The 24,646-nt window shown below is 39.8% G+C and overlaps 1 protein-coding gene across 1 annotated transcript in view; it reads right to left on the reverse strand.

Moving 5' to 3' along the window:
• Positions 1-3,442: 3,442 nt before the first annotated feature.
• The window catches only part of LOC136678770 (PEX5-related protein-like), a 33,421-nt gene continuing 12,217 nt past the window's right edge, over positions 3,443-24,646 (reverse strand). The window contains exons 2-13 of the mRNA XM_066656901.1: positions 19,462-19,573; positions 18,030-18,233; positions 16,409-16,538; positions 15,326-15,413; positions 14,541-14,624; positions 10,052-10,171; positions 8,271-8,414; positions 7,916-7,986; positions 5,898-6,116; positions 4,668-4,833; positions 4,228-4,385; positions 3,443-3,736 (exon numbers count right to left, since the gene is read on the reverse strand). Coding sequence (XP_066512998.1) covers positions 3,547-3,736; positions 4,228-4,385; positions 4,668-4,833; positions 5,898-6,116; positions 7,916-7,986; positions 8,271-8,414; positions 10,052-10,171; positions 14,541-14,624; positions 15,326-15,413; positions 16,409-16,538; positions 18,030-18,233; positions 19,462-19,573 — 1,686 coding nt within the window. The 3' untranslated portion in view covers positions 3,443-3,546. The remainder of the gene's footprint in view (positions 3,737-4,227; positions 4,386-4,667; positions 4,834-5,897; positions 6,117-7,915; positions 7,987-8,270; positions 8,415-10,051; positions 10,172-14,540; positions 14,625-15,325; positions 15,414-16,408; positions 16,539-18,029; positions 18,234-19,461; positions 19,574-24,646) is intronic.

Genomic DNA, 24,646 nt, shown 5'->3' on the forward strand with positions numbered 1-24,646 from the left:
CTGCTTTAGTAACAGCCTCTATTTTTCTGGGAAGACTCAGGATGTTAGAATATTACTGTGAGGATTTGATGGCAGCAATGACAGCAGTAGTCAGCTCAGGTGCTGATGTTGGAAAATTAAATATGGATCCTAAACACCACTCCAACTCAAAGTACCTTAAAGTACTGGATGGAACTCCATCAATCCCAAAAATGCAGCTCTACTGCTGCACAGACCGAGGCTGAGGGGGCTTCATTCACCTATAGCTGGCAGCTGCCATCGGGAACGGTGAGCTTAGACTCATGTGCGGCTGCCCCAGAGCTAATGCTAAGATTATCCAAGCTGTGAAAAAGGAAAATGTAGTGTATAAAGAAACAAAACACACAGAGGAGCCAATTATTTAACAACTCCTTCTAAAATAACATTTTAATATTGGTAATAAATGCATTATGATACTGCTTTACATCAGTAAAATTGGATAACATATTTACAAAGAGTCCCAGAGGTTATTTGAGACATTCAGTGGAATAAACATGCGTACAGTACATGGACCATGTCGCCTAGTGATGCTTCAGTTGAATGGGATATTACCATATTCCAAACCATGCGTCATTATTCAGTAAATGTTGTCGTTACATGGTTTATAGATGTTACAGTATCACAACGTGTCATTAATGCCCACGTGGTGCGAAAATCTAGCATGGAATATGGTTTATTATCCTCTTATATTCAGTGAAAACATACTGTGCATTTAGGTATTTATCTCTATGACTATGGTTTTGGATTAAATAGACAAAAGTGCAGTTTCAGCATTTACATATGTCACATGCATATGGAAATAAAGGGAAATAGTGCATGCAGGGTCAAGTTATCATATCAAACCGTCCCTCTCAATACCTCACATTCGTTTAAGTCTGAAAAATCAACAGATGTAAAAAGGCTATTTATAAAATAAAAACACTGATCCTCAATCAGCCTCAATGCCTTTAGCATCCAGTGTGTATGTGATATGACAACGTGATCGTACAAAGCATACAGAAGGAAAGCTGTTATTTACACAGAATATTAAAAAATAAACAACTATTATGGCTTGCATAGTCTTATCTTAGGTGCTATCTAGTCTAGTACGTGCTGGTAAAGGCCTTGGAGCTGCTTGTGCCTTTGTTACTGCGTCAAATCACTTTTATTGTCTTAACATATTCATATTTTAATAGAGCTTTGGGCAAAGTTTTGGCACACCTGGTCAAAAGATGTTGATTTTGTCGATTTTCTATTTGAAAAATAAGTTTACACAAATCATTTACAGAAAGAAAATGTAAAAATGCCCCCAGTTTGATGACCTCTATTCATTTGCTTAACATAAGTGAATTGGCGCAGGCCACATTTTACAATAAATGATAAATTCAGCTAATAAACAGTAATTAATCATTTACATAATGCAGTTCTCTGTGAGAGGATGTGTTCCCATATTTTCACGTAGAAAATATGACATGAATTCAAGTAGCAAACTTCAAAGACAACCGCCTTAAAACAGCCGTCGATGGTCAAAGGTCAGAATATTGACCTTTGGCCTTTCAACATCCAACCTGTTAGGGTGTTTGCATAAAGCTTGACACACCTGCTTAACCAACGTATATTTGTTGATTTTTTAAATTAAATGAAGTGAACACATCCTCTTCGGATTTTAACTGTTTATTCACTAAATTAAAAATTGCAAGTTTAATGTCAGCTTTAATATTTAATCCAATATATTGAAACTCAACAAATAAAGAGAGGAAATGACAGGGAAAAGCACATATTCTGGTATGAGTAGGAACTATTTTCACATAGAAAATCAACCGAAACGTGTAATTCAACTGGGGGCTCCTCGTGGAGGAGAACCAACGGAACCAGGACCAATTGACCAGAGGTGAACAAACGTCTGCACACTTCTGTGGTATCTGCCTCTGTCATTTTTGTGCCAGCACTCTTCAACATGAGATGTTTTCTATTTTTTTTGCTGTGACCTTTCATGCGAGGGTCCTTTGAAGTGGCCCCCCACTAGGGCCTGATCCAGAGTGGCCCCGGAGCAGGCTTCAGTTAAAGGTGCGTGCTGGAACACAGCTGGCCTGGGGAACAAATCCTGCTGGCACACCTGGGCCCTGGACGCCTCCCCAGCCAAACACACTTAATGTCATTCATCACTCCACTGTGTCACTGAGCTAGAGCTCAGATCCATTCACGGCTGCTATGCTGCATGGGTGTTTGATGCAGCAACAGTGCCATCCAGTGGACAACACGAGAACCGCTACACTCTCAAAAAACAGTTAAAGGGGAACGCCATTTGGTTCTCATAATTCAGTGTTTGAGATGTAAACCTAGTCTTTCATTCTGATGTGACGTGGAGTTTTTAGATATTCATAAATATTTGGACTTCAGTGTTTTTACAGCTGAGGTGATAGGAAATTGGTGTCACAGGAGGGTTAGCACACAAATAGCGCTACTTCAGTTTCCAGCGAATTCATGCTAATCTTCTTATATTTATTCGATAATGTTGATTAATTGGTTAACAATCTAAAAACAAATATTCACGAAATTATCAAAAACAAGTTTGTGTCAGCACATTCATAAATATTTTTCGCAGTAAATCATGTGAAGGAGATTTTAGAGGGAGACGTCTGGTTCCTATGAAAACCACTGTGAACAATTCTGCCTTTTTTAGATCAGATTACGAAGGACTTTGTTTACATCTTAACCGTTAAACTACACAGATATTCAGAAATTCAGATATTGGGAGGTTATTGTTTTAGCACATTTTCACATCAAACACGAAGGTTGACATTTGTAAAGTGAGTTTGAAGAGAAGATGAAGTAATCAATTGTACTGACATTGTTATAAATATTTAATTTATAATGTAAAATTATACTTATTAATATAAATGTATGTTATGTATTATAATTAGTAGTAGTGGTAGTAGTCACAGGAGTAGTAGTAGTAGTAGTAGTTAATTACTGAATATACTGAATTTGTCTATATTTTGGAGCTTGTTATGATACATAGAGGCTAACAGAACTTGTTGCCTATTTTCTTGTTAAAGCAATATTACACCTCTGTTTTGAGAGCGCAGTGGATGAAGACTTGAACTATGCTGTTAGAAAAGTAGTGGTCATTTCACTAAAATCTGTGTATGGACATATGTGAGGTCGTTAAACGCTAAGTACTTACCTCCGTGCTACATCAGTTTGGTTTGTATTCAAGTATACAAAGAGCAATCAATATTACAAACCATAAAGCAATAAGAAAAGACTAGAATCAGGATTATAGAAAATAATCTGGTCGGAAATGTGCTTCTGTTCATTCTCTCTCTCTCTCTCTCTCTCTCTCTCTCTCTCTCTCTCTCTCTCCCTCCATATATAGAATACATGCTCCTGTGTGCAAACTGCAAATCCATAGCAAATATCAATGCCCCTTAATACCTTAAATACAGTAGAAATAACGCTATCTGCTCTAAATCACACCAAAGCACCTGATGTGTTGCATGGCCTTCACTAAAACTGCATTGTTTTCATTTGGTGAACTCTTTTTTTTCACATGTCCATATCGAAGGCTCTCAGGAGCAGGTCCAGGTCCCCGATGCTGGCGGCATGGATTAGATCGGGCAACTCCATTAACGACAGAGCAATACGTAGCGCTGCCCAAATGCTGCTGGACATTACTTGGTGGCTCCTGTTCTTCCTCTGCTGGTTCAGAGCTGTTAAAAAGTTGCTGACCGCCTCCCTGCAGAGAGACAAGAGCAAGAAAACAATAGAGAGAATGTTTTGTGATTATTTTTATAGGCTATGATTTAGGGCTAGTGTATCAGTATGAAAACACTTTGTTAGCATGCTCTAAAGTTCATGAATTAAGCCAAGTGTTGGGCCAAATAAAATGCAAAGTCATACAGGAGTTAGTGGAGGAAGGCTCTCACTCTCCAACATCAATCAGCATTGTGTAAGCTCCAATGATGTTGATATAACCACACTTTAAAATTTGGTGAGAGAGAGAGAGAGAGAGAGAGAGAGAGGACTGTGGAGGACTGTGGCAAGTTCACAGCTGTGCCACTCCAGAGCCCACATAATATTATTTATAATTTTCCTATTCTTCTTGGATCAGGAGTGTCAGCTAACATTTGGAAAACAATGGTAGGATGATCTGTCTACAGATGCAAATCTGTATTGTTTCTTACTGTCCACTGTCCCTCCAGCCCACTACAGTAGTCACTGAGTTACCTGTGTGCTCCTAGGTTTATACAGCTGATGCCGAGGTTGTATCTGGAGCGGATGAAGCCAGGCTGGAGCTCCAGAGCTCTGGTGTAGGCCTCCACAGCCTCCTCACTGCGGTCCCCATTAGCCAGAGTTGCGCCCAGCCGGTTCCACAGAAGATAATCCTGACACACACAAACAGCTGGGTTATGACAGGCCAGGGGAAAAATAACTTCATCATGGATCATAAAATATTCTTTCGTAAAGAAAATGGTGTCATATTCTTATGGAGAAAAGGGGGAAAATCAGTGGAATTCTGGCTTACAGATGTAATTATACATCTGAGCTCTATGGGTGGAGATGAATGTGGGCTCACTATCTGACAAGCAACAGGTCACTTTTCCAGTAACAGCTAAAATCAAACCCAAACTTCTAATAGTCAATGTCTACTGCCCTAAAGCTCTCACCTCGGGCCTCACAGACAGAGCAGCGTTAAAAGCATCCACAGCTTTATCAAACTCTGAGCTGAGGTTAAAGAGAACGCCCAGTCCAGTCTGGAGGTCAGGGTCAACAATGCCTGGGTTCTGCTGGACAGCCTCCTGATACAACTCCAACACTTCAACCAGCTGAGAACTGAGAGAGAGAGAGAGAGAGAGAGAGAGAGAAAGGTATTAAAACTGTAGAGAAGTGCACAAAATGTCCAAAGGAGCAGGAGGTTCTGGACAGATGTCCTTTATCAGCTGCGCCAGCTAAGTGTCTGTTTCATCATGTTACAATGGCACTACTGGAGATATTAAACACTTCAGTGTCACTGCTGGACTGAGAATAGTCCACCAACCAAAAAATATCCAGCCGATAGCGTCCTGTATCCACTGATTAAGGACTAGAGGACGACAAACACAAATTGTGAAGCAATAGATGAGCCTCTGTATCTGACTTTGTATCTACAAGGTGGACCAACAAGACAGATGTTTCTAATAGTGTGCACAGTGCCTGGATACAATGTTTAAAAACTCCAGCAGCACCGCTGTGTCTGATCCACTCACACCAGAGCAACACACACTAACACACTGCATTGAGCATTGAAGAAGAACAGAGTGAAAGGGTGCTAAGAACGTATGCACAGCGACAGATACACTACACTCTGTAATTGTAGACCTACAAGATCAAATGGACAGTGAATATAGAAACAAGGTGAAGGCTTTAATATCACAGCCTATCAGTGTAGCGATCAGCCATAACATCAAAGCCACCACCTTGTTTCTGTATTTAAAACATGAAACATTTTCCAAAGTCAGAACATTTTGTGCTGAGAATGTACAAAAACAAACGCTCCTATCAGTATTCCCTGTCTCTGCTGGATGTGGATAAACTGACAGGGTTTGGATGCAGGGAGATGTTACAGAAGCTCGGGTTTGTTCATCCTCAGCAGTGACAGTGTGTTTACCACATGATTCTGTCAGTTATTTCAGGCTGAAGCCTGACAGCTGTCTGCAGAGAATACGGCTCAGTGGTGAAATAAAGAAATAGCACAGAGATATAACACAATACACACTTCTGTCTGTCCATTCAGCTGCTGAGAAGAGTGCACCCTCCATGAACCCATGCTGCTAACGCACTAAACATACTCAATATATCACTAAATAGACTTTTGTGCACACTCCTTAAAATTCTGAAAATGAAAGTGTTGAGCGTACCAGCCGAGTGTGGAGATTGGGGAGACGGAGGAACCCCTGCGTTTGGGCAGCGGAGAGCCGTCCAGGGGGCTGCGGTCCTGCAGGAGGTGTCTGTAGGCAGAGTTGTGTCTGATCCAGCGATGAAGAGCTTCACAGGCTTCCTGCTGCTGGCCAGTGTTCGTCAAACTGACTGCCAGAGCCATCAGAGCGCTCAGGTTATTAGGGTGCAGCTCCAGACACCTGGACAAATGCAAGGAAACAGCAGAAATTTAAGACTGGAGAATGCACTGCAGGATCCATATGTCAATAACATCAACTTCTTTAGGCTGGTGCTCTTCTGAAAATATTCATCGTCTGTAACCGCTTATCCAGGACCAACCCAGAATCACTAGGTGCAACACCCTGGAGAGGGCATCAGTCCTTCACAGGGCGACGCACTCACACATTCACTCACACAGTCACACCTATGCACGCTTTTGAGAAACCAACGTATATTTTTGGACCGTGGGAAAAACGGAGCACCTGGAGGAAACCCATGCGGACAAGGGGTGAACACACCCCTCCTCACAGACAGGCACCCAGGACCCTGGAGCTGTGTGCCACCATGCCGCGCGAAATGAGCTGATACACTGTGGAAACAATTTGTGTTCAGATGAGTTTTTTATTATCTTGGAGATCTTGGCTAGTAAAGATTGGTCTTGTTACTAAAGTTGAGAGGCCAGTGTCAAACTCTGGAGGTGTATGAGTGCCGACTGCATATGTATCTTTCACCATCTGTGAAGGGGGTGCAGCAGGTTAGTGTCGCAGACACACAGCTCCAGGGACCTGGAGGTTGTGGGTTTGATTCCCGCTCCGGGTGACTGTCTGCGAGGAGTTTGGTGTGTTCTCTCTGTGTCCGCGTGGGTTTCCTTCGGGTGCTCCTGTTTCCACCCACAGTCCAAAAACACACATTGGTAGGTGGATTGGTGACTCAAAAGTGTCCGTAGATGTGAGTGTGTGTGTGAGTGAATGTGTGAGTGTGTGTGTGTTGCCCTGTGAAAGACTGGCGCCCCCTCCAGGGTGTATTCCCACCTTGTGCCCAATGTTTCCAGGTAGGCTCTGGACCCACCGCCACCCTGAACTGGATAAGGGTTACAGATAATGAATGAATGAATGAACCATCTGTGAAGGAAATATTAACAATGACACCCATGCTTATTACCACACATATGTTACATAACTAAAAAGCTAAAACATTATATATCAATTTGTACACTTTTCAATTTACATCAGAATTTACTAATCGCTGCCTTCTGTTTTTGATTAGCATTTTTAAAACTGCAACTGTCCCAACTTTTTCAAAACCAGTTTGTATTTTACACTGAATACACTCAATCTCCAAGCTGCTTTTACTACTTCTGATTTGAGGCTTATGGGATTTAAGAAAGATAAAGTCTAGCAGGGAAACCATGATAAGGTACAGCTTGTTTTTTTTCTTTTTTCTTTTTTTTTTTGTCAAATAACAGAAAGGGACGTAATCCCCTCGGATTATGGGAAATTAAATTGCTGAATCCGCGTTGTGAACATGTGGAATCTCCTGCATCAGTAACACATCCCTGCTGCTCTGCAGCCCTCAGCCAAATACACTGCCTTTCAGAGGTCTGGAGACAATGTTTTTAAAAATAGAAACCCAACAAAAACAGTTATAGATTCATGTTTAATAATACACTGTTGTGATGGCCATGAATATCCAAATTGTCCAAAAACAATTTAAAAACCTAATTTCTGTTAGTGGTTCTAAGCGATTTCCAATCCCGTGTCGGCAACTGTGTTTTATTTTGGGGTTCCTCTTCCTCTTTTACAGGTATTAAGCTTTTCAGACATCTAGTTCCTATGCACGTTACACATTTTAAGCCATTTGTGCAATACAAATGAAAAACGTTTACATGGGTCCAGGTTGATGATCTGCTTACTCATCAAGTGGCTGGGCCCATGTTTCATGTCTGTGGAAATACAAATAAAGTGGAGCAGAACGGAGCTGAAACACATTCTCTTTTTACCTCTGCAAGCAGACGATGGCGGCCTGCTCGTTCTCATTCTCGGCCTGTGTGGTCCCCAGCACCTGCCAAGCCTTCAGACACACAGGCTCAAATCTATTACCATACACAAGCATGCCAGCACATTACAGGGGATAAAATATGGAATAGCAGGGAGATGTGGGTACATGGAGGAGAGGGGAGGGGTGGGGGGAGTGCAGCTTAACGATTAAAGCAGCAGCAGATGTACTGATTTACGGCGCTGGCAGAGAAACTGAGTCAGAAAGATAAAACTGATTGATAGGGTTCCTGGGTTTTTGGACTACTGCCATATTATTACACCCTGAAATGACACAGGCTCCAGGAAAAAAAAACACACCTCAGAGTCCTGCGGGTCCTGGAGGATGGCCGCCTCCAGCAGCAAAACAGCGCTGTTCAGGTCTCCTTCCCGGACTTTCTGCACCCCTTCCTCATACGAATTGGGACAGTCTTTATAAGGGTTGTCTATGTGGAAGTAGTAGCCCTGTAACAAGACAAACACAACAACAAAATGTACACAGTTTTCACATTATCCAAACCTTTCACACCATAGAAGGGCATGGAACAACAGAATGTGATGCTATAAAAACCCAGCCCAATGCCAAGTACTGGCTAAAGGGGTATAAGCCCCACAGCATCAGGAGGTGTGGAGTTTGTGATCCAAAACAAGTCATCCAACTTGACCTCCTGACCTCAGTAATGCTCTCATGGCTAAATACCATCATATCCTCGCAAGGACAGCACACATGCCCATCTAATAACTCTACACAACCCCACCCACTGCCTGACATTATAATTCATATAATACCGATAAACATGGCCAGATTTCAGGCCTTAAGATGGCTTCTGTGGGTTTTTTTGAGCTAAACATTAGAGTATACATCAATCAAATGTGACCAGTTTTTTTTTTTTTTTTCTACTTTGGCTTTAAGTCCACTCTCTGAGACACAGCTGCGGATTAATATTGTTCTTTCTTTCTTAAGCTTAAGCATAGAGCCTGTTTTTAATCTTTTAATAGATCTGGAGTGGTGGATGGCAGAATGTTGATAATTGGATCATGCTGGGCTCTTTAATATTGCAGGGAAAGAGGAGTACTCAGACGGAGCATGTGGAGAGGAGAAGGGCATGGAAACTAACACCTCCTAGGAAAGCCTTATGCTTTAAAACATCAGCAAAACAAAACATTAATAAATATATATTTGGAAAGTGAAGTTAGTAGGAGATCTGCAAATCTGTCATTTTTCACTTGCTTGATAACTGCTGGCTGACATTTAGACCAATAGAGAGAGAGACTGAAAAATGACACCATTTGACACAAAGTTTTAAGACACTGCTTGGATCTAGTGAATTCAGTTTCTTTATGGTGTTCAGTTGTGCAAACACGGCTTGTTTAATCTCAGTAGAAAAGCCTGAAATGAAATGAGACGCTCTGGAGCAGATGCACATGAGCCTAATATTTCCATGCTCAATGCAGAGAGTGGAGGAGTGTGTGTCTGAGTGAAGTAAACATGAATTACCAGATTTCAGGGCATTGTCTGGGTCACACTCCTGCTAAGAACATTTCACGTGGTCTTAATGTTTTGATTCATCAGTTGTGTATGATGCCATGAAAACACACTGAACCATGTTTTTATGCTTAATTGCACCAACTATACCCCGAGGCTTGCATTGTTTTACGGCTGCTTTGTTTTAGATGCTTGAAATGATTTCTGCCTCTGTACACAATGTAGAGAGATGAGAGAGAATTTCAAATGAAAGGGGGCATTATCTGGCATCTGGAGTCTATAACCTTTTGAAGTGATAATCTATGGTTTTATCAAATTGAGGGCCTAAATTGAAGCATTTAGAAAATATGCAAATGAAACGCTTGTTCTGACTGGATGACGAGGGGCCCTACTGCGCCCCTATTGGACGATTTAACACAGGATTAATGCTGCATTCACTACCAAAGAAGAAAAGGAAGATTTATGACTCCCAAATGGGAAATGTCTATTTGAATGTCCAGCTAACATGTATCTAACAGGCAATCTGACTTCCCAGTTGACCAGAATGCAGCATAATTATGTGCTAATAAAAAGCCTGCAGGTCTTTTTTTGTATTTGTATTTGGACGCTGCTGTACCGTCTCATTGGGCGAAATGTTCAGTGGGAGCAGGCATTCACTCTCTCCATCCTCCAGCCAGTTCCTCCGTGCAAGCTCCTCCCACTCCGCCTGCATCTTATCCCAGAATTCAGTGTCAGACTGGAGGGACAGAAGAGAATCAGATATTAGGATTTTAAATACATATCTGTATCCTTATCGTACCTAAATAATATCCTAGAGAGAGATAGACACAGAAATGTCAAATTTACTGAAAACTTGGATAAATAAGATGCCTGTGTAAGATATATTTGATCCTCACAAAGTCAAAATGTCACAGAAGTGTTATTGTTATACAGTGGATGAGATTGAATATCATCTGCAAAAAAAAAATCATATTTCTGATTCGATGACAAAGGCAATATGCTCAGATTTCACACTGCGTCTGTTTTATATCCGAGTGGACAACAGGGTTAGAGTGTGTGTGTTGTTTCCGTACACTTTCAAGACAAACATGTCCTGACCTGTCCTGCAGCACTAACACAACTCTCCTGACTTTGTAAAATAATTGGTAAAAAAGCACCATGTTTTATTTTTTAAATTAAAAGTTTTAATTAAAATCATCTAAAATTAAATAGATTCAGTTCCTGACTTTAAGATTAGGATCACGTTTAGGATTAGTCTTACTTATTTACACTCAGATAACACATATATATTTTATGGTCAGATATCTGCAAAAAAATAAAATAAAATAAAAGTCACATTGGGGCGTCTTCTCTTGGTCAAATCCTCATCATCCATCAAAAGCAGGAAATGAAGTGGTATGCTCCGGAGCAGCTGCACATGAGCGTAAGTACACCAGGCTCAGTGAAAAGTGTCAGATGCAGGTCAGATGCTGCCATCAAATATTCACAGCAATGTTGTAACATCTAATAAAAAGCCTTTCAGTAAGAGTAGAAGCTTTTACTGCAGCAAAGGGAGACTAAATCTGTATGAATACCATTCTTTTCAGAGGAAATGTAGAATAAGCAGATGTCCACAAACCATTAGTCATATACTATATAATCCTATATATAATCCTCCTTTCTAAACAGACGCAGAAGTCAGCATTTTCTTCAGGATTTTACCATAAACATTTCTCTCTCATCTCATCTCTCTCTCTCTCTCTCTCTCTCTCTCTCTCTCTCTCTCTCTCTCTCTCTCTCTCTCTCTCTCTCTCTCTCTCTCTCTCTCTCTCTCTCTCTCTCTCTCTCTCTCTCTCTCTCTCTCATCTTTCACCTGTTCCTGACACTATCTGGACAGTGCAGCAGCTAACCCTACGATACCCATTCCCTCTTTTTCTTTCAGTGTGTGTTTTGTGTGTGTCATTCTTAATCTACTCCGAGGACATTAACAGAGCTCTTTAAACACTATTAAACAAAAGAAGCGTAATATTTAAAAGACATTCTGTGTATTTTTGAAGCTCAAATTGCAAAGACACACACTCAGTTACAAACAGCATTGAATTTACATTAAGGCAGGTTTTCTCTCTCAGTCCCTCTTTCTCATTTTCCCATTTCTCTTTCTCTCTATTTTCATGTGCTCTATTCCCTTCTCTCTTTCTCCCTCTTCAATTTCCCAATCTTACTCTCTCTCCATTTTGTTTCTGTTTCTGTCCCTCTCTCACATCTTTCCTCTTTCCCTCTGTCTTAATCTGTCTCTATATCTCTCTCTGTGACGTTATGGTCTCTCTCTCTCACACACACACCCAGCATTTGCATTCAGAATAAGTAATGTAGTGGAATAAATCAAATCTAAATAAAAGGCTCCGGTATCCATCCGATAGAATATGGATGATCACTCTCTTCTTCTGTGCAATTTTCTTTCGCTTTAACGAAACGCTCTCCTGCAGAGTCTGGGTTCTTTCATTTGTCAGCACGTCTAAAGGGTGGGAGATAGTGGGAATGTACAGCGTAATGATACTCTAAATCATTCCCATGAAACACTTTGAGCGCGCTAAAGTGTGTGGACACCTTCTCATCCAACTTTCCTCCTGAAATGGAGGGTAACCGCCTCTACTCCTCAGGGAAGGTTTTACACTAGATGTCTGCACGTTACTGGGGGGATGTGATGCCACTCGGCCCTGAGAACATCAGCGAGGTCAGGTGCTGATGATGGACGATAAGTTCTGGGTCATAAAAACCATTCCATCTCATCCTATAGGAATTGGATAGAGCTCCATCTCTCCAGAGAATACAGACCCACTGCTCCACAGCCCAGTGTAAGTGGGATTTATTTAAAACCTTCTGGCTGACAGCTGGCCAAAGCTCTATGTAAGGAGCAGCAGAACATTGTTTGATCCCTGGTTTAGGCAAACAATAAAAATGGCCTGGGTGCTCTTGTTTCACAGTGTGTGGGTTGGTGGGCTCCCTGAATTAATGCACAGATGCACAGATTTTTTTTTAACTGAAAGCACTGAAAAATGACTAAAATCTGTGTTTATTGTCATTTTTAAAGATCAAAGATCTTGGTATCTTTGCTCTTGGGCTCTCCCTACAGTTGTCTAAGGTTGCTGTGGCCCTTTATGATCCCATCAGCAAACAGCTATCCTTAACAACTATGGTTACTCATTGAGCCCAGCCCCTGAGTACCCAATCCAGCCACAGTATCACTAGTGAAGTCTAGCATCCCAGACCCATCCCCCTCGAAGCCAGCTTTATAGTCTTACTTTACCTTTTATCATCAACAACCGTAAATCCACACTGGCCTCCCTGGTGGCTAAGACTGTACCTAGCCCCACTGGCACCGTTAATGCATGCTCAGTGCCACCAGTTCCATGTGAACATAATATTACCTAGTATTCCTTTAATTCTACCTGTGCTGTGTGACCTACATTACTGTTCATGCATGCTAATGCATGCTATGTACTTGTTGTCTCATGTTTATGTCTATTGTTTTGCACTATTGTTTATCTATATAACTATCACTGCACCAGAGATGTAGTCTGGCAGTGTTTTGTTAAACTGTACAACCCTGTATTGGTATAACGACAATAAACTTGAATTTAATTTAACTAAATTAAAATAAATTAGATTTCTTTTCCCCTCTGAAATCTGGTTTAATGTTCTCCTATCAAAGGTGGGATGTGGCAAAGCAGGAAATCAAGCCTGAAACTTTAGGGAGGAACTCCCTATGCACCTTCAGCATATTGTTCTATTACATTTAAGGTGAGGTAGAAAGCTGCTGCTGTCTGAATGATTCGGTTTGGAAGAGAAAGCTTGAGGGCGAGAAAGCTAAATCAGAGTGTGTGTGTGTGTGTGTGTGTGTGTGTGTGTGTGTGTGTTTGTGTTCAGGATATCGACCACATCTCAGCATCTATGTTATAAATATAGCATCTCTATAAGTCCCACTCTGCTGCATATGGCTCTTCTTTATAGGAAGGATCGCTTAAATGTGGACGAAATGAAACAAATTCCTTTTTGCTCAGAGGTCTATACACAAAGCAGAATGCTTATACTAGTTACTGAAACATTGCTGTAATGATTTGATGGCAGGCTGCCACAAAAACATTTGTAAAGTCAGATTCTGATGTTGGATGATTAGCTCTGCTACTGTAAATCATCACAAAGGTACAGAATGGAGCCATCTTTACAGAAATCACAGTTCCCCTGCTCCACAGCCCAATGCTGTGGGGGCAAACACCCCTCAACCCAGCACTTGTCATTTGCCATTTTGGATTAGTTCATGTGCAGCTGATACCATTTCATTTTCGTAGCTGCATATGATTCGTCTTTTAGGGAGTATCTCTGGGACATGGACTGAATCATTGCTTTTGTTGATAGGTCTGTGTACTGATAGGAGCTGACATAATCACAAAACAGCACCTCCAGCTTCCCACAGCTTTTGTTGATGCGGCTCCCTGCGGCTAGAAATACAGTAATTATGCAGAAGGCAGGTATTGGACAGTGACTATGTGAGTGACCTTAAGGGAAATTTACACACCGTGTCATTTAAAAGGCAAATAACAACCAAGAACTCAAGAGTTTCACTACTACTCAAAGTAGCAGGCTACTTCCAAATCATCAAAAGTGAGGGTCAGGGTTATAGTTGTTCGTTCATTCATCTTCTCTAACTGCTTCATCCTGATCAGGGTCACTGTAACTCAGGAGGCTACTCAGAATCATTGGGTTCAATGAACCCACTCTGAACAAGGTGCCAATCCATAAACATTCATCCTGTCACTCACAGACTTACACCTGTGGGCAGTTTTACACACTCACCCAGTCACTCACACACTCATATCTGTGGACAATTTCACACACTCACCCAGTCACTCACACACTCATATCTGTGGACAATTTCACACACATTCACCAATGTAGAGGCCAGTCCATTTTTGCAACATCTGTTTGTACTCTTTTGTGTTTATTTCCTATTCTCAGAAATAACTCCTGGAAAATGGTGTAAGCTTTACTTAATGTTTCTTTGGTGGTAAATGAAATAGATCATATGACTATTATTGTATCTGAAAAAGTGACTGTGTGTCTCTCACCTCCACGGCGGCCTTGGCTCGGACGAACTCCTCCTCCAGAGAGTGCTGTCTTCCTAACAGAGTGCTGCCCAGCCTCAGCCTCGGCTGCCACACACAGATGGTCAGACACACACACAGAAGGTCAGTCAGCAGTCTCGACCTGTAACATTATCTTTGTCCTCGGCACACTTCTGCTGAGTGGCCAGTACAAAAGTTTCAGGGCAAGTAAGGAGTTTCTAACACTGAGGAAACAACTGCAGCTGAAGATTTAAAGGGGCAATCAGTCATTTTCACTTCAAGTAATGAAATAGCGATTGTGCTGACACCTAGTGGCCTGGATGTCTCAGAGAGAACATCCCCATGTGGGGTACCCATTATATGGAGCATAAACTGGTTCACGTGAAGACTGCAAAGCAGTCTTATAAATCAGTTTTATAAATATAATTTGCTACATTCTGGTGGTAAATGTGACTTATTGCTACTTTAATTAAACTCAAATAGATTTCCTTACATTTCTGTTATTGGCCAAAAATATTGACATATTTCAGTCATCAATATAACTGCTGGCTGTTAATAAATCTCAACATTTGTCCAATTTTATACACAACAGTTTACCATACTGTGCCTGACACCACATATCATTTATCCACATGTATGTTTATGATTACTCAAATTTAATATGATGTTGAGCACGCTTATGATGATTTAGACATGTAGTTAGCACAATACGGTTAGCATTTACTGTTTAGTTGTATATTATAGATTTTTTTTTCACTGAAAGTATTGAAAAGGCTCAGTGTCGACACCTGAGTTGTAGGCCCGGGGTCAGATTCTGTGCTGATGCTCAGCTCCAGGGCGTGTTTATTCGAGAGGCTGCTTTTGAAATCTGCCGACCTGGAGAGAGGCAAAATAGTAATAAATGTTCACTAGTAAATAGAATATTAGACAATTTTCTTAAAGTAAAAATCCATATATTATGGTTACAGAAGTGGGTAAGACCACCGCTCTCCATGCAGCAGACTAAGATTTCTATCCCCAGCATGAGCAGGAAAACCACACTATAAATAAGCATCTTTACAGTGCTCTTAACACTGAATTAGCATAAAACTGTAACATGACAAGAACCGTAACTCGCTGTGGATAAAATTATTCCATAAACATCATAAAAAAATGCTATAAACGTCATAAAGTAATGAAAAGCTAGAGCATCTGCCCTTGTTCTGACCGCTGCCAGTGAAGCTGTTCATTTTATATTTTTATTTTACTTTCAGACTTAGTTATAGTGGACTAACACTGGCTTTAGCCTGAGGCTAAGCATGGCTTAATGTAAATGAATATGCTATGACCTTTCACAAGACACTTTAAAGAAACCCTGCACTGCTGCTGAATTGTCAGTGTTTATTAGCTACAATTTGTACTAAGCCTTGGCCATTTTATCAGAAACACTTCAACTACACTTTTGTGTCCAATTGGTATCTGACGGATAAGGCATACTTTATGCTGTCCATCAGTGGAAATAGACTGACCACTGGCAAAATATTGTTTACGTGATGGACTGACACCAAAATAGCAGTGTTTGTGTGTGTGTGTGTTGCTTATGTGTCACTAGATGTTTATAGGTTCATGTCAGTTGTCATGACAGATTTAATATGTACTATACGGGCTTATGAACAAACACCTACAGTAAAGTGTTATGGATTTCTTTTCTACAGCCCTTACTATGGGCCCTATATCTAGTTAAATGTGGTCTCTTTCCATAAGACAATGGGGTTTGATCATTACCAGTTGTACAGGTATTTGTTTATGATAAAATGGCATGAATCTTATAAAATGACAACATATTGATATTAGGGGTATATATGAAAAAAAAAGGACAGAAGCTGTCATACCAGAGCAGTTCACTGGAGGAGTGATGTGAGGTACACTTCTTCTTTTCATACCTCCACGTCCTCCTTCCATTAAAGGCACGATCTGGATGGAGGCTGAGGTCCTCCCATTTCTCCAGAGGAGAGCTGCTCACTGAAACAGAGGAGAGGTGTTAGCTTACAGCTAGTGTGATAAGACAATCACAGTGTGGCCATTAGCTTGTGCCATTCACTGAAAATGACATGGCAGCACCACAGTTAGCCTCAGGCCATCCAGCTGATAAGGAAATGAGGAGGGAGCCGTTAGCTTAAGGCTAGCCTGCTAAGAGAATAAAATAACTGTTACAATGCAGTATTTAGCCCCAGGCTCTGAGAAGATAAGGACACAGTGGCTGCTAACTGAATGCTAAATTCAATAGAAAAGGGATGAGAAAGCAAAGCAGCATTTTAGCTTTAGTGTAGCTTAAGGCTATCTCCTGAAAATGGGTTTAACAATGCACGTTGCTTAATGCTTTCCAGAGGATTATGATAAATCAAACGTGGCATTTTATTTAAGACTACCCACAGAGCATCTATGAAAAATATGCCTAAACCGGAACAAAACACATTATGCTGGACTACTATTTTGGTCTCTGGAACTGGAACACAATGTACAGTAATGTACAGGATTTAAACACCACTCACTACTACAAATGTTTGCCTATTTCATGTATATTCAATATATACTGTATGTACACTACCACTACATCCTCAGTGCTATCTGATGAGGTGCTGCACACAGAGGATATGAGTGAAGGACAAATATCGAATGGATTAAAATCATGGATTAAAATCAGCCCCTAATGGACCTCTACAAATGATTTAAAGAGGAGAGAAACGCTTACGTATAAAAATCAATTTAGGAAATGGGGTGCTTACACAGATTAAAGGAAACACCTTTGCAAATGAAGCACTTGGGTCTTAATAGTAGGTTATTGACTCTTCACATTTACGTAAGCTGTCTCTGCATATATGCTGAGAAAAAGTGGTGATGGAAAACCAGATAACTTAGAGCGATTCCAATAAATTAACCCTTCTATGCATCCCTTAATTCGATCAATGGCATTTCTAACTTTCTTGCCCAGTTTTTTTTGCTTGTTTGTTTCTTTATTTTAAAACTATCACAATATACATTTATAATATATATATTATTAGGTTGTTTTTGCCAATTTCTCACAATTCCACTATCTTGGTTTGTCCTCCTGAAATGTAAACGCATCTTTTAAAACTGCTACTAAGGCAACAACAAGCTAAACATGCTTAGACCTGTATCAGACACTCAGGTTGGCTAGCAGCATCACACTGAGTAATCAAAACAGGAGAGAGAGAGAGAGAGAGAGAGAGAGATTTGTCCAAAAATGACATCGCTGATACCTCAGGAGAGTGAACTGAGAGTCAGTTACCCAGGAGCAATTTATTATTTTCTTTATTATGCTGTTCTGGTTGATACATTATTTTCTCTTGTATTGGGTGTAGTGTCGATTTAGTTTTGGCCAGTTATTAAGTGGAAAACTGTGTGAATATGATTTTTCACCAGATAATTTCTTTACAAACAACACATTTAGCAGGGCTGAGCTGCCTTGTTTTATACAAATTATAAGCAGACCTGAGTCTAGAGAGGCCCTCTCAGGGTTGAAGAAGCTGGTGGAGAACTCCTCTGTGTCCACCTGGATGAGTTCAGTCTCCTCTGTTTTTTTTCTGCAGAAACTGCTTTTGAGGGACGCTGCTCTTCGGGGGCTCCGGCGGTCCCAGCTCCACCTCCTCTCACTGGGCTCGCTCAGGTCCACAAGGTCCAGTGCCGTGGAGATAACTAGGTGGTTGAAATAATGATAAATGTTAGCATTATATTTTATTCAGGAACAATAAATCATTGTTTACCAGAGCAAATTATATATATTATTTTAAAGTGCATATAATAAGAAGTGAAGAATCACATTGCCTGGTCTCTGAGCATTTTACAAAACAGAACCAGTTATTTAATTTTTTTTATTTGCTAAGTTTGACTTGAAATCTGGCCCAAGGAAAAATTATGTAATATATTGACGTGATCACATAATCAATGAAACATTTTGCAATTATAACTGTACATTACAATAGTCAGTAAGAGGCTATGTTTTGTCTATTCTCTGCAGAAGTTGCTTTATCTTATTTTTACAATCAATAAACCATGGAATTTGACCAGGAGTGTTCAGACTCTTTCAAATAATTTTATGGATGCACACCTCTGCCCCACATTCCTGTAAGATTAACAATGGAGTAATATGCCTGCAGCTTAAGGGGTTAAAGGGGACATTATGCTTTTACAATTGAACTTTAATGAAAAGCTGAGCACTAAGAGCTTTCTAAAGAAGCTTTTATTAGTTGAGCAAAGGGAACTCTGGATTTAAAATAGTGCTGTAAAAGGTCATCAAAGACTTGAACAGGTTTCTAAAGTTGACCGTGGCCTTTTTCTCACTGTTCAAATGTGCACATATACGACAAGAAAAGGACAGAGATGATGAATGTAGAGTCTTTGCGAGTCTCTGTGGGAGCTGCAGCTGTGCTTCTTTTTTTTAACTGAGGACGTTTCATTGAGACGGTACAGACTCCCTTTAGACTTACACTGCTGTGCAGTACTTAAAGATTTGCATTTTCCATTTATATATATATGATTAATAAGAAATGAATATATATATTTTTTTTTCAGATAATTAGTATTTAATGTCTATTTATAAATGTATTAAATAAATGAAGGCAGACTTTTATGCAAAAAATTAGATTACTCATAAATATTACTTATGATTTCAGACTGATGAGAAAATCATCTGATTCTGCCAGTGCAGAATGTAAATATTAATGATTTCTTGAGCTAAATATGTAATCCAATATATAATTACATTAATGCATATGAATGCTTGAAGCAAAATGAGTACACTAAGTCTATACATCTAAGGCATAACAAATGATATACTGCAGAGCCCACATGGGCAGAGGAGAGCAGAGGAGAGGAGAGACAGATGATGGAGAATAGCAGGATAAACAGATGAGAGAGAAGGAACCTGCTGTGTTAGAGGTGACCGGGCGAGTGGCTCCATCGCTTCTGCTCTCGCTCTGGAAGTCATCAATGGATGGACTCAGTAACGGACGACTCTCTTGGTGCTCACTTCCCAACTGCAGCACACGAGAAAAACACAAAACAAAACGGGCAAACTCCCTTTAATCTCATTCTTTTATTTTCCATATGTTTCATATATTTACTGTGAAAACAAAAATATATCTCATATTTCTCATTATGAGACTGCTGTAAGAATGTTATGAGGTATTTTAAAGCCTTTTTAAAATGCATTTTTAGTTTTAAGTGATTTTATCTACAGAAAATGTCTTATCCTTTTTTACTTACTTAAAAATGTATTTTATGACAAAGCTAAATTATGTAATAATTTATAAATAAATAAATAAATAAATAAATAATAAATAAATTGACAATATTTCAGAAAAGAAATTACTTAAAACAGGCCCAGAAATCTAGATATATGTAAAATAATGTCATAATAAATTTATTTTACCAATATTGGATCAAACTGTGTGATTTTAGGTGGTATAAAATAAGCCATAGAAACAAAATTCAATTACATGTCCACTTTTGCTGATATTATATACATTGACTTTCAGCACTAACAGCCCAAGGGACAAAATCTGTTCAATATGAGCTTATAATATACAGTTATTTTTAGATATTGATCTAAGATTAACTTTAACACATGACTCTCTCTGTCAGTGTCATTGTGATTGAGCCTGAAGCTCATGGTAAGATAATGCACACTATATATATTTATGTTAAATGCCATCCTTGAAGAAACAGTTTTGGGATGAGTTGGAGTGGTGTTTAAGGTCCAGAACTAATCATCTATCCTCGGTTCCTGACAACTGAACTCCTGAAACTGCAGAAGCTGATATTTGGTAAAAATAAAAGTGAAGTCAAGCTAATTTGCAATTACTCCACAGCAACCCATTCCTTTTCATTCACATCATGTTACGGAAATTATACAAGCTGTATTGTGTAAAAATGAACATCAGTGTACACCAGTGGCGGATGCTGGTCTTTCAAGGAGGGAAGCTCAATTTCGGCCTACATCATAAAATGTGTCGGTTTATTTATACGTAAATTCTACCCTCCGTTCCTTTTCAAGAAAATGATCTGTGACCCTGTCGTACCAACAAGGCGTCTTTTCCAGGGACTTGACTAGTGTCCTCTCAACGGCCAGCAGAGCTAGGCTGCTTAAATGGCCTTGGCCCATGTGAAGTGTGTCCACCTGTGCTCTCACGGATCTTTACACCAAAGGATCACTGATTCGCTCATTTCGCTGTCAATCAAAAAGGGATTCAGCCTCAGACAGATCATCCAATCATCATGCAGAAGCTGAGCGTCCGGGCCAGCCGAGGCCAGCCCACTGCCCCATAGACCCCCGGGAGACTCTGAGCGTCCGATGGGCGGGACAAAGCCCAGCATTTATCCAATGACTCATCTCGTTTCGCTGCACTTCACTGCTTCGCTGTTGAACTCTGTGGACGCTGTTTAAATCACTGTGAATCTGCGGGAATGATTGAGAGGAAAGCCGTGTTTTTACCAGTGATAAGAAGCTGATTCTGAACTAAAGTTGAGCGCATTGTAGTGCATATTTATTCAATGACATTTACACATGACCGTATATATTTGATCACTTATTTTCTGACATTTTAGGGGAAGCTAAGCTTCCCTTGCAGTCTTAGAGCAATCGCCTCTGGTGTACACTAATTTTAAGGGGTTTTCTATAAAAATATTAATATATATTGTACTACTGTTAGCAACATTTGCTAACATTAGCTTATTTAACCTTAGCTTATTTTTGTTTGGTTTTATACAATATATTTTTGCAAACTGGAGACTATTTTTGCTTCAATGTGCCACATTGCATGCACATTGCTGTAAATCATTAGCCAACATAGTTTCATATTTTGTCAAACCATACCATCCATTTTGCCAAATGGATACCTGCCACAATTTATGTTGACCATTCTGAAGTGTAAAAGGCCAGACACAAACGCCCTTCACACTGTCCAACACTGGCCCCGCGATATAATTCAAAACATAAATCGGCAATGAACACAGACTCACTGACCGAACAGATGTTTCTGCAGGTTTGAGATGTTTTTTTTGAGAGATCTATAGCTAAATGTGAGGAATACATATTTCTGAAGTGGTACCTGACCATGTATGTCCATTTGTCACCTTCACTTTTGCAAAAGGACACTGAATGTTTCCCATTTTCTCCATTGTATGATCTTTTTCCAGTTCTGTGCATACAAAGAGCTCACAAGTGCTTCATTGCAGAGCCCATAATTATGTATATAGTGAAAGCCATGGCCCTCTGCCACAAGGCAAACAGGACAAAAGCCAGACGTCCCAATCTCAAAGCTCATTCTGTCTCTCGGTTACCACTAAGAACAGTTTTCTAGGTCCTTTCTACTTGGTCGAAGATGATTTCCACACTTTCTGAAAATATACAAAACAATCTTCTTTAACTTTAATCAGCAAATGTCTAATTACATTGTAGAGGTTTTATTTTATGGAATATGCAACACAAACATTAAAAGACATCAAGAATGCAAAAATGTACCTTTATTTTTGTAAATTCAATGATTAATATGATTGTTAAATTTTGAAATGAAAAACAATATATTAATAGGAGAATGACCATTCATAATATGGTTGATGTTTGCTTTGCACACATTGTAAATTTAAACATGGTTGATTCCTCTCTTGCTTCCTAACTAACTCTATCCGGAGCTCTATAAAATACCATGGTGAACAAAATCAAGATTAGACAATTTTCTGTTGCAAATATTGTAACCACTTTGTTTTCCAGCTGAATGAAATCATTAAAAATGATATTTTGATGATTTTATTAAATGAAAAACTAAGAATCACAGTATTTTTAATTCTCATTGGGTCGTACTCTCTGGAAGATTATAAGGCCCTGGAGTTTCCTCTCTGAGAAAGTTTCACAACTGAGTCAACACTTGCTGTAGAAAATAGCACTGGTTTTCTTGCAGAAACCCAAGACAAATGCCACATACAAAGAAGCAAGCAACATCCACAGTCAGTTTTGGCAAGCAGACAAAAAAAAAAACACTGACATGCAAACAAGAAACAGATTGGAGCTTAAAAATGAGATCAAATAGCTATGGGGAGTGATGCTCAAATTAGCTTCCTTCCAGTCGTAATGATAAGGAATGGGGTTTGACAGTTTCGGGACTGCACAGTCAAACATCCTGGAATTTGCTTATTTTGATCAAACCCCATCCAGCAGTTGAATCTGTCTAATGAATTACAGCCAATGAATATGTTAGTGTATCACTCACAGATGTATCACGTGTGAAGGGAAACACTAATCCATATTTAAAGCAGGTAGCACCCCCTGTGAATGGGGGTTTCTAATCTATAAAGGAAGTGCTAGGCGCTTCCCGTTGGTGGGTGTAAGTGTTCAGCCCACCTTGGTTGTAATGCTGAAGAGGGGGTTTCCATCTGAAGATGCTTTACTTGGTAGCTCCTTCAGCACCATGGCAACCACCCTTGAGTCTTTCCCCTACAACAATGAAATCAATAGTGAATTGTGTCAGTTTGTGGTACACTTTTCCACCAATAGATTTTAACCGTGTGATATTTTAATAGATCTGCTCCAGTTGAGCAAGTTTAGGCCAGAATTTGCACTTAAAAATATGAATAAAATATCCACATGGACACAACTGACACAACAAAGAGCTGACATGCAATTCAATTCAATTCAAATATGTTTTTTTTTTTTTGATAGAATGAATTCTAAGAGACATTTCTACAATGTAGCTTGTCCAGAATGATGAAGACAACACTCTGAGAACATGAGGAAGGATAACTGAGTTCAACCAAGTCTCAAAAGATAAACCTGGTAACGGTACAAGGAGTGAGAAGAACAAATACTCACACAGTGTCACTGATGTGAAATACATAAAGATATACTAGTGATAGAGGTCCCCCCCTAGTGGACAATCGTCTGCCTGTTAAGTTTGAGAGAGTGAGTGTGAGTGTGCATGTGAATGCTGAAAACAGCGCATTATAAGACAGGTCCATGAGGGGCTTCACATCTAAAATGTTGCTATGACATTGACCAAAAATTCTGAGCGGGTCCAGAGCCTGGCTGATGGAATATCATGTCTACTGTATGATGTAGAAACATCGATTCGAGCATTAAATGACTTCATACTGCATGGCACCGTTCCCATCCAGGGTCACAGTGGCTAGACACCATCTATCACGACAGTGCTTCTGAAAGTTGATGCTTTTAAGAGCTGCGCTCACTCTTATACAGCTGAGCACTTAGGAGAGACCACTGGGACACTTGGCAGCCATGTTTGACACTGCTGAGGACCATTTAAGCCCCAGCGAAGCCGCTAGCCACAGCACTGAGATGTGACCTCACAGCTGTTATCTAACACCAAATAATCCCCTCAGCTTTGATGGAAATGCCTGAAAAGGAGTAAACGAATTCAACACTTGTGAATGAATTACAGCCAATCATACTTCAGACAAGTTTCAACAGTAAAAGGTCAACAAATGTTTATCTTAGCTTTACAATTTGAACACACCAGTTGTCCTTCAGAGTTTGAAAAGTTCATGATGAATGGACAAATAGAAATAGTCCAAATTTACTTGGAATAGAATCTTTCTACACTGATGTCCATTTAGAGTTAAGATTTTTCTCATGTCATTTTTCATGCTTTTCCTTGGACAGCGACCATATGTTAGAGATTGAATAAATACGGTCGCTGTCCATTAAAAAAACATGTATCCCCAATTTTGTTGGATTTTTATTTGAACACAGTAGCTGTCCTTCACAGTTTAGGAAAATTATATGATGAATTGACAAATGGAAATGTGCCAAAATGAAAATTGATATATTTTCTTCCAGTGAAAGCTAAGAAGGTTTTTTCCTTCTCATGTAAAGCATTGGAGAAACATGTTTTTTTATTGGACAGTGACGATATGCTGGATTTGTAACTTTGATCACGTGCATGTTACCAATGCCATGGGAATTAATACAACCCCCTAAACATGACATGACACTCTTTCAAACTCAACATTGGTAATAACTTAGATCTAAATCGAAATACCTATAATAACCTGTATAATCAATCAAAACATTAACTCTAATATAAGCATGCAGAGTT

This window comes from Hoplias malabaricus, chromosome Y (assembly GCF_029633855.1).
Source record: "Hoplias malabaricus isolate fHopMal1 chromosome Y, fHopMal1.hap1, whole genome shotgun sequence".
In the NCBI taxonomy this organism is placed as follows: domain Eukaryota; kingdom Metazoa; phylum Chordata; class Actinopteri; order Characiformes; family Erythrinidae; genus Hoplias; species Hoplias malabaricus.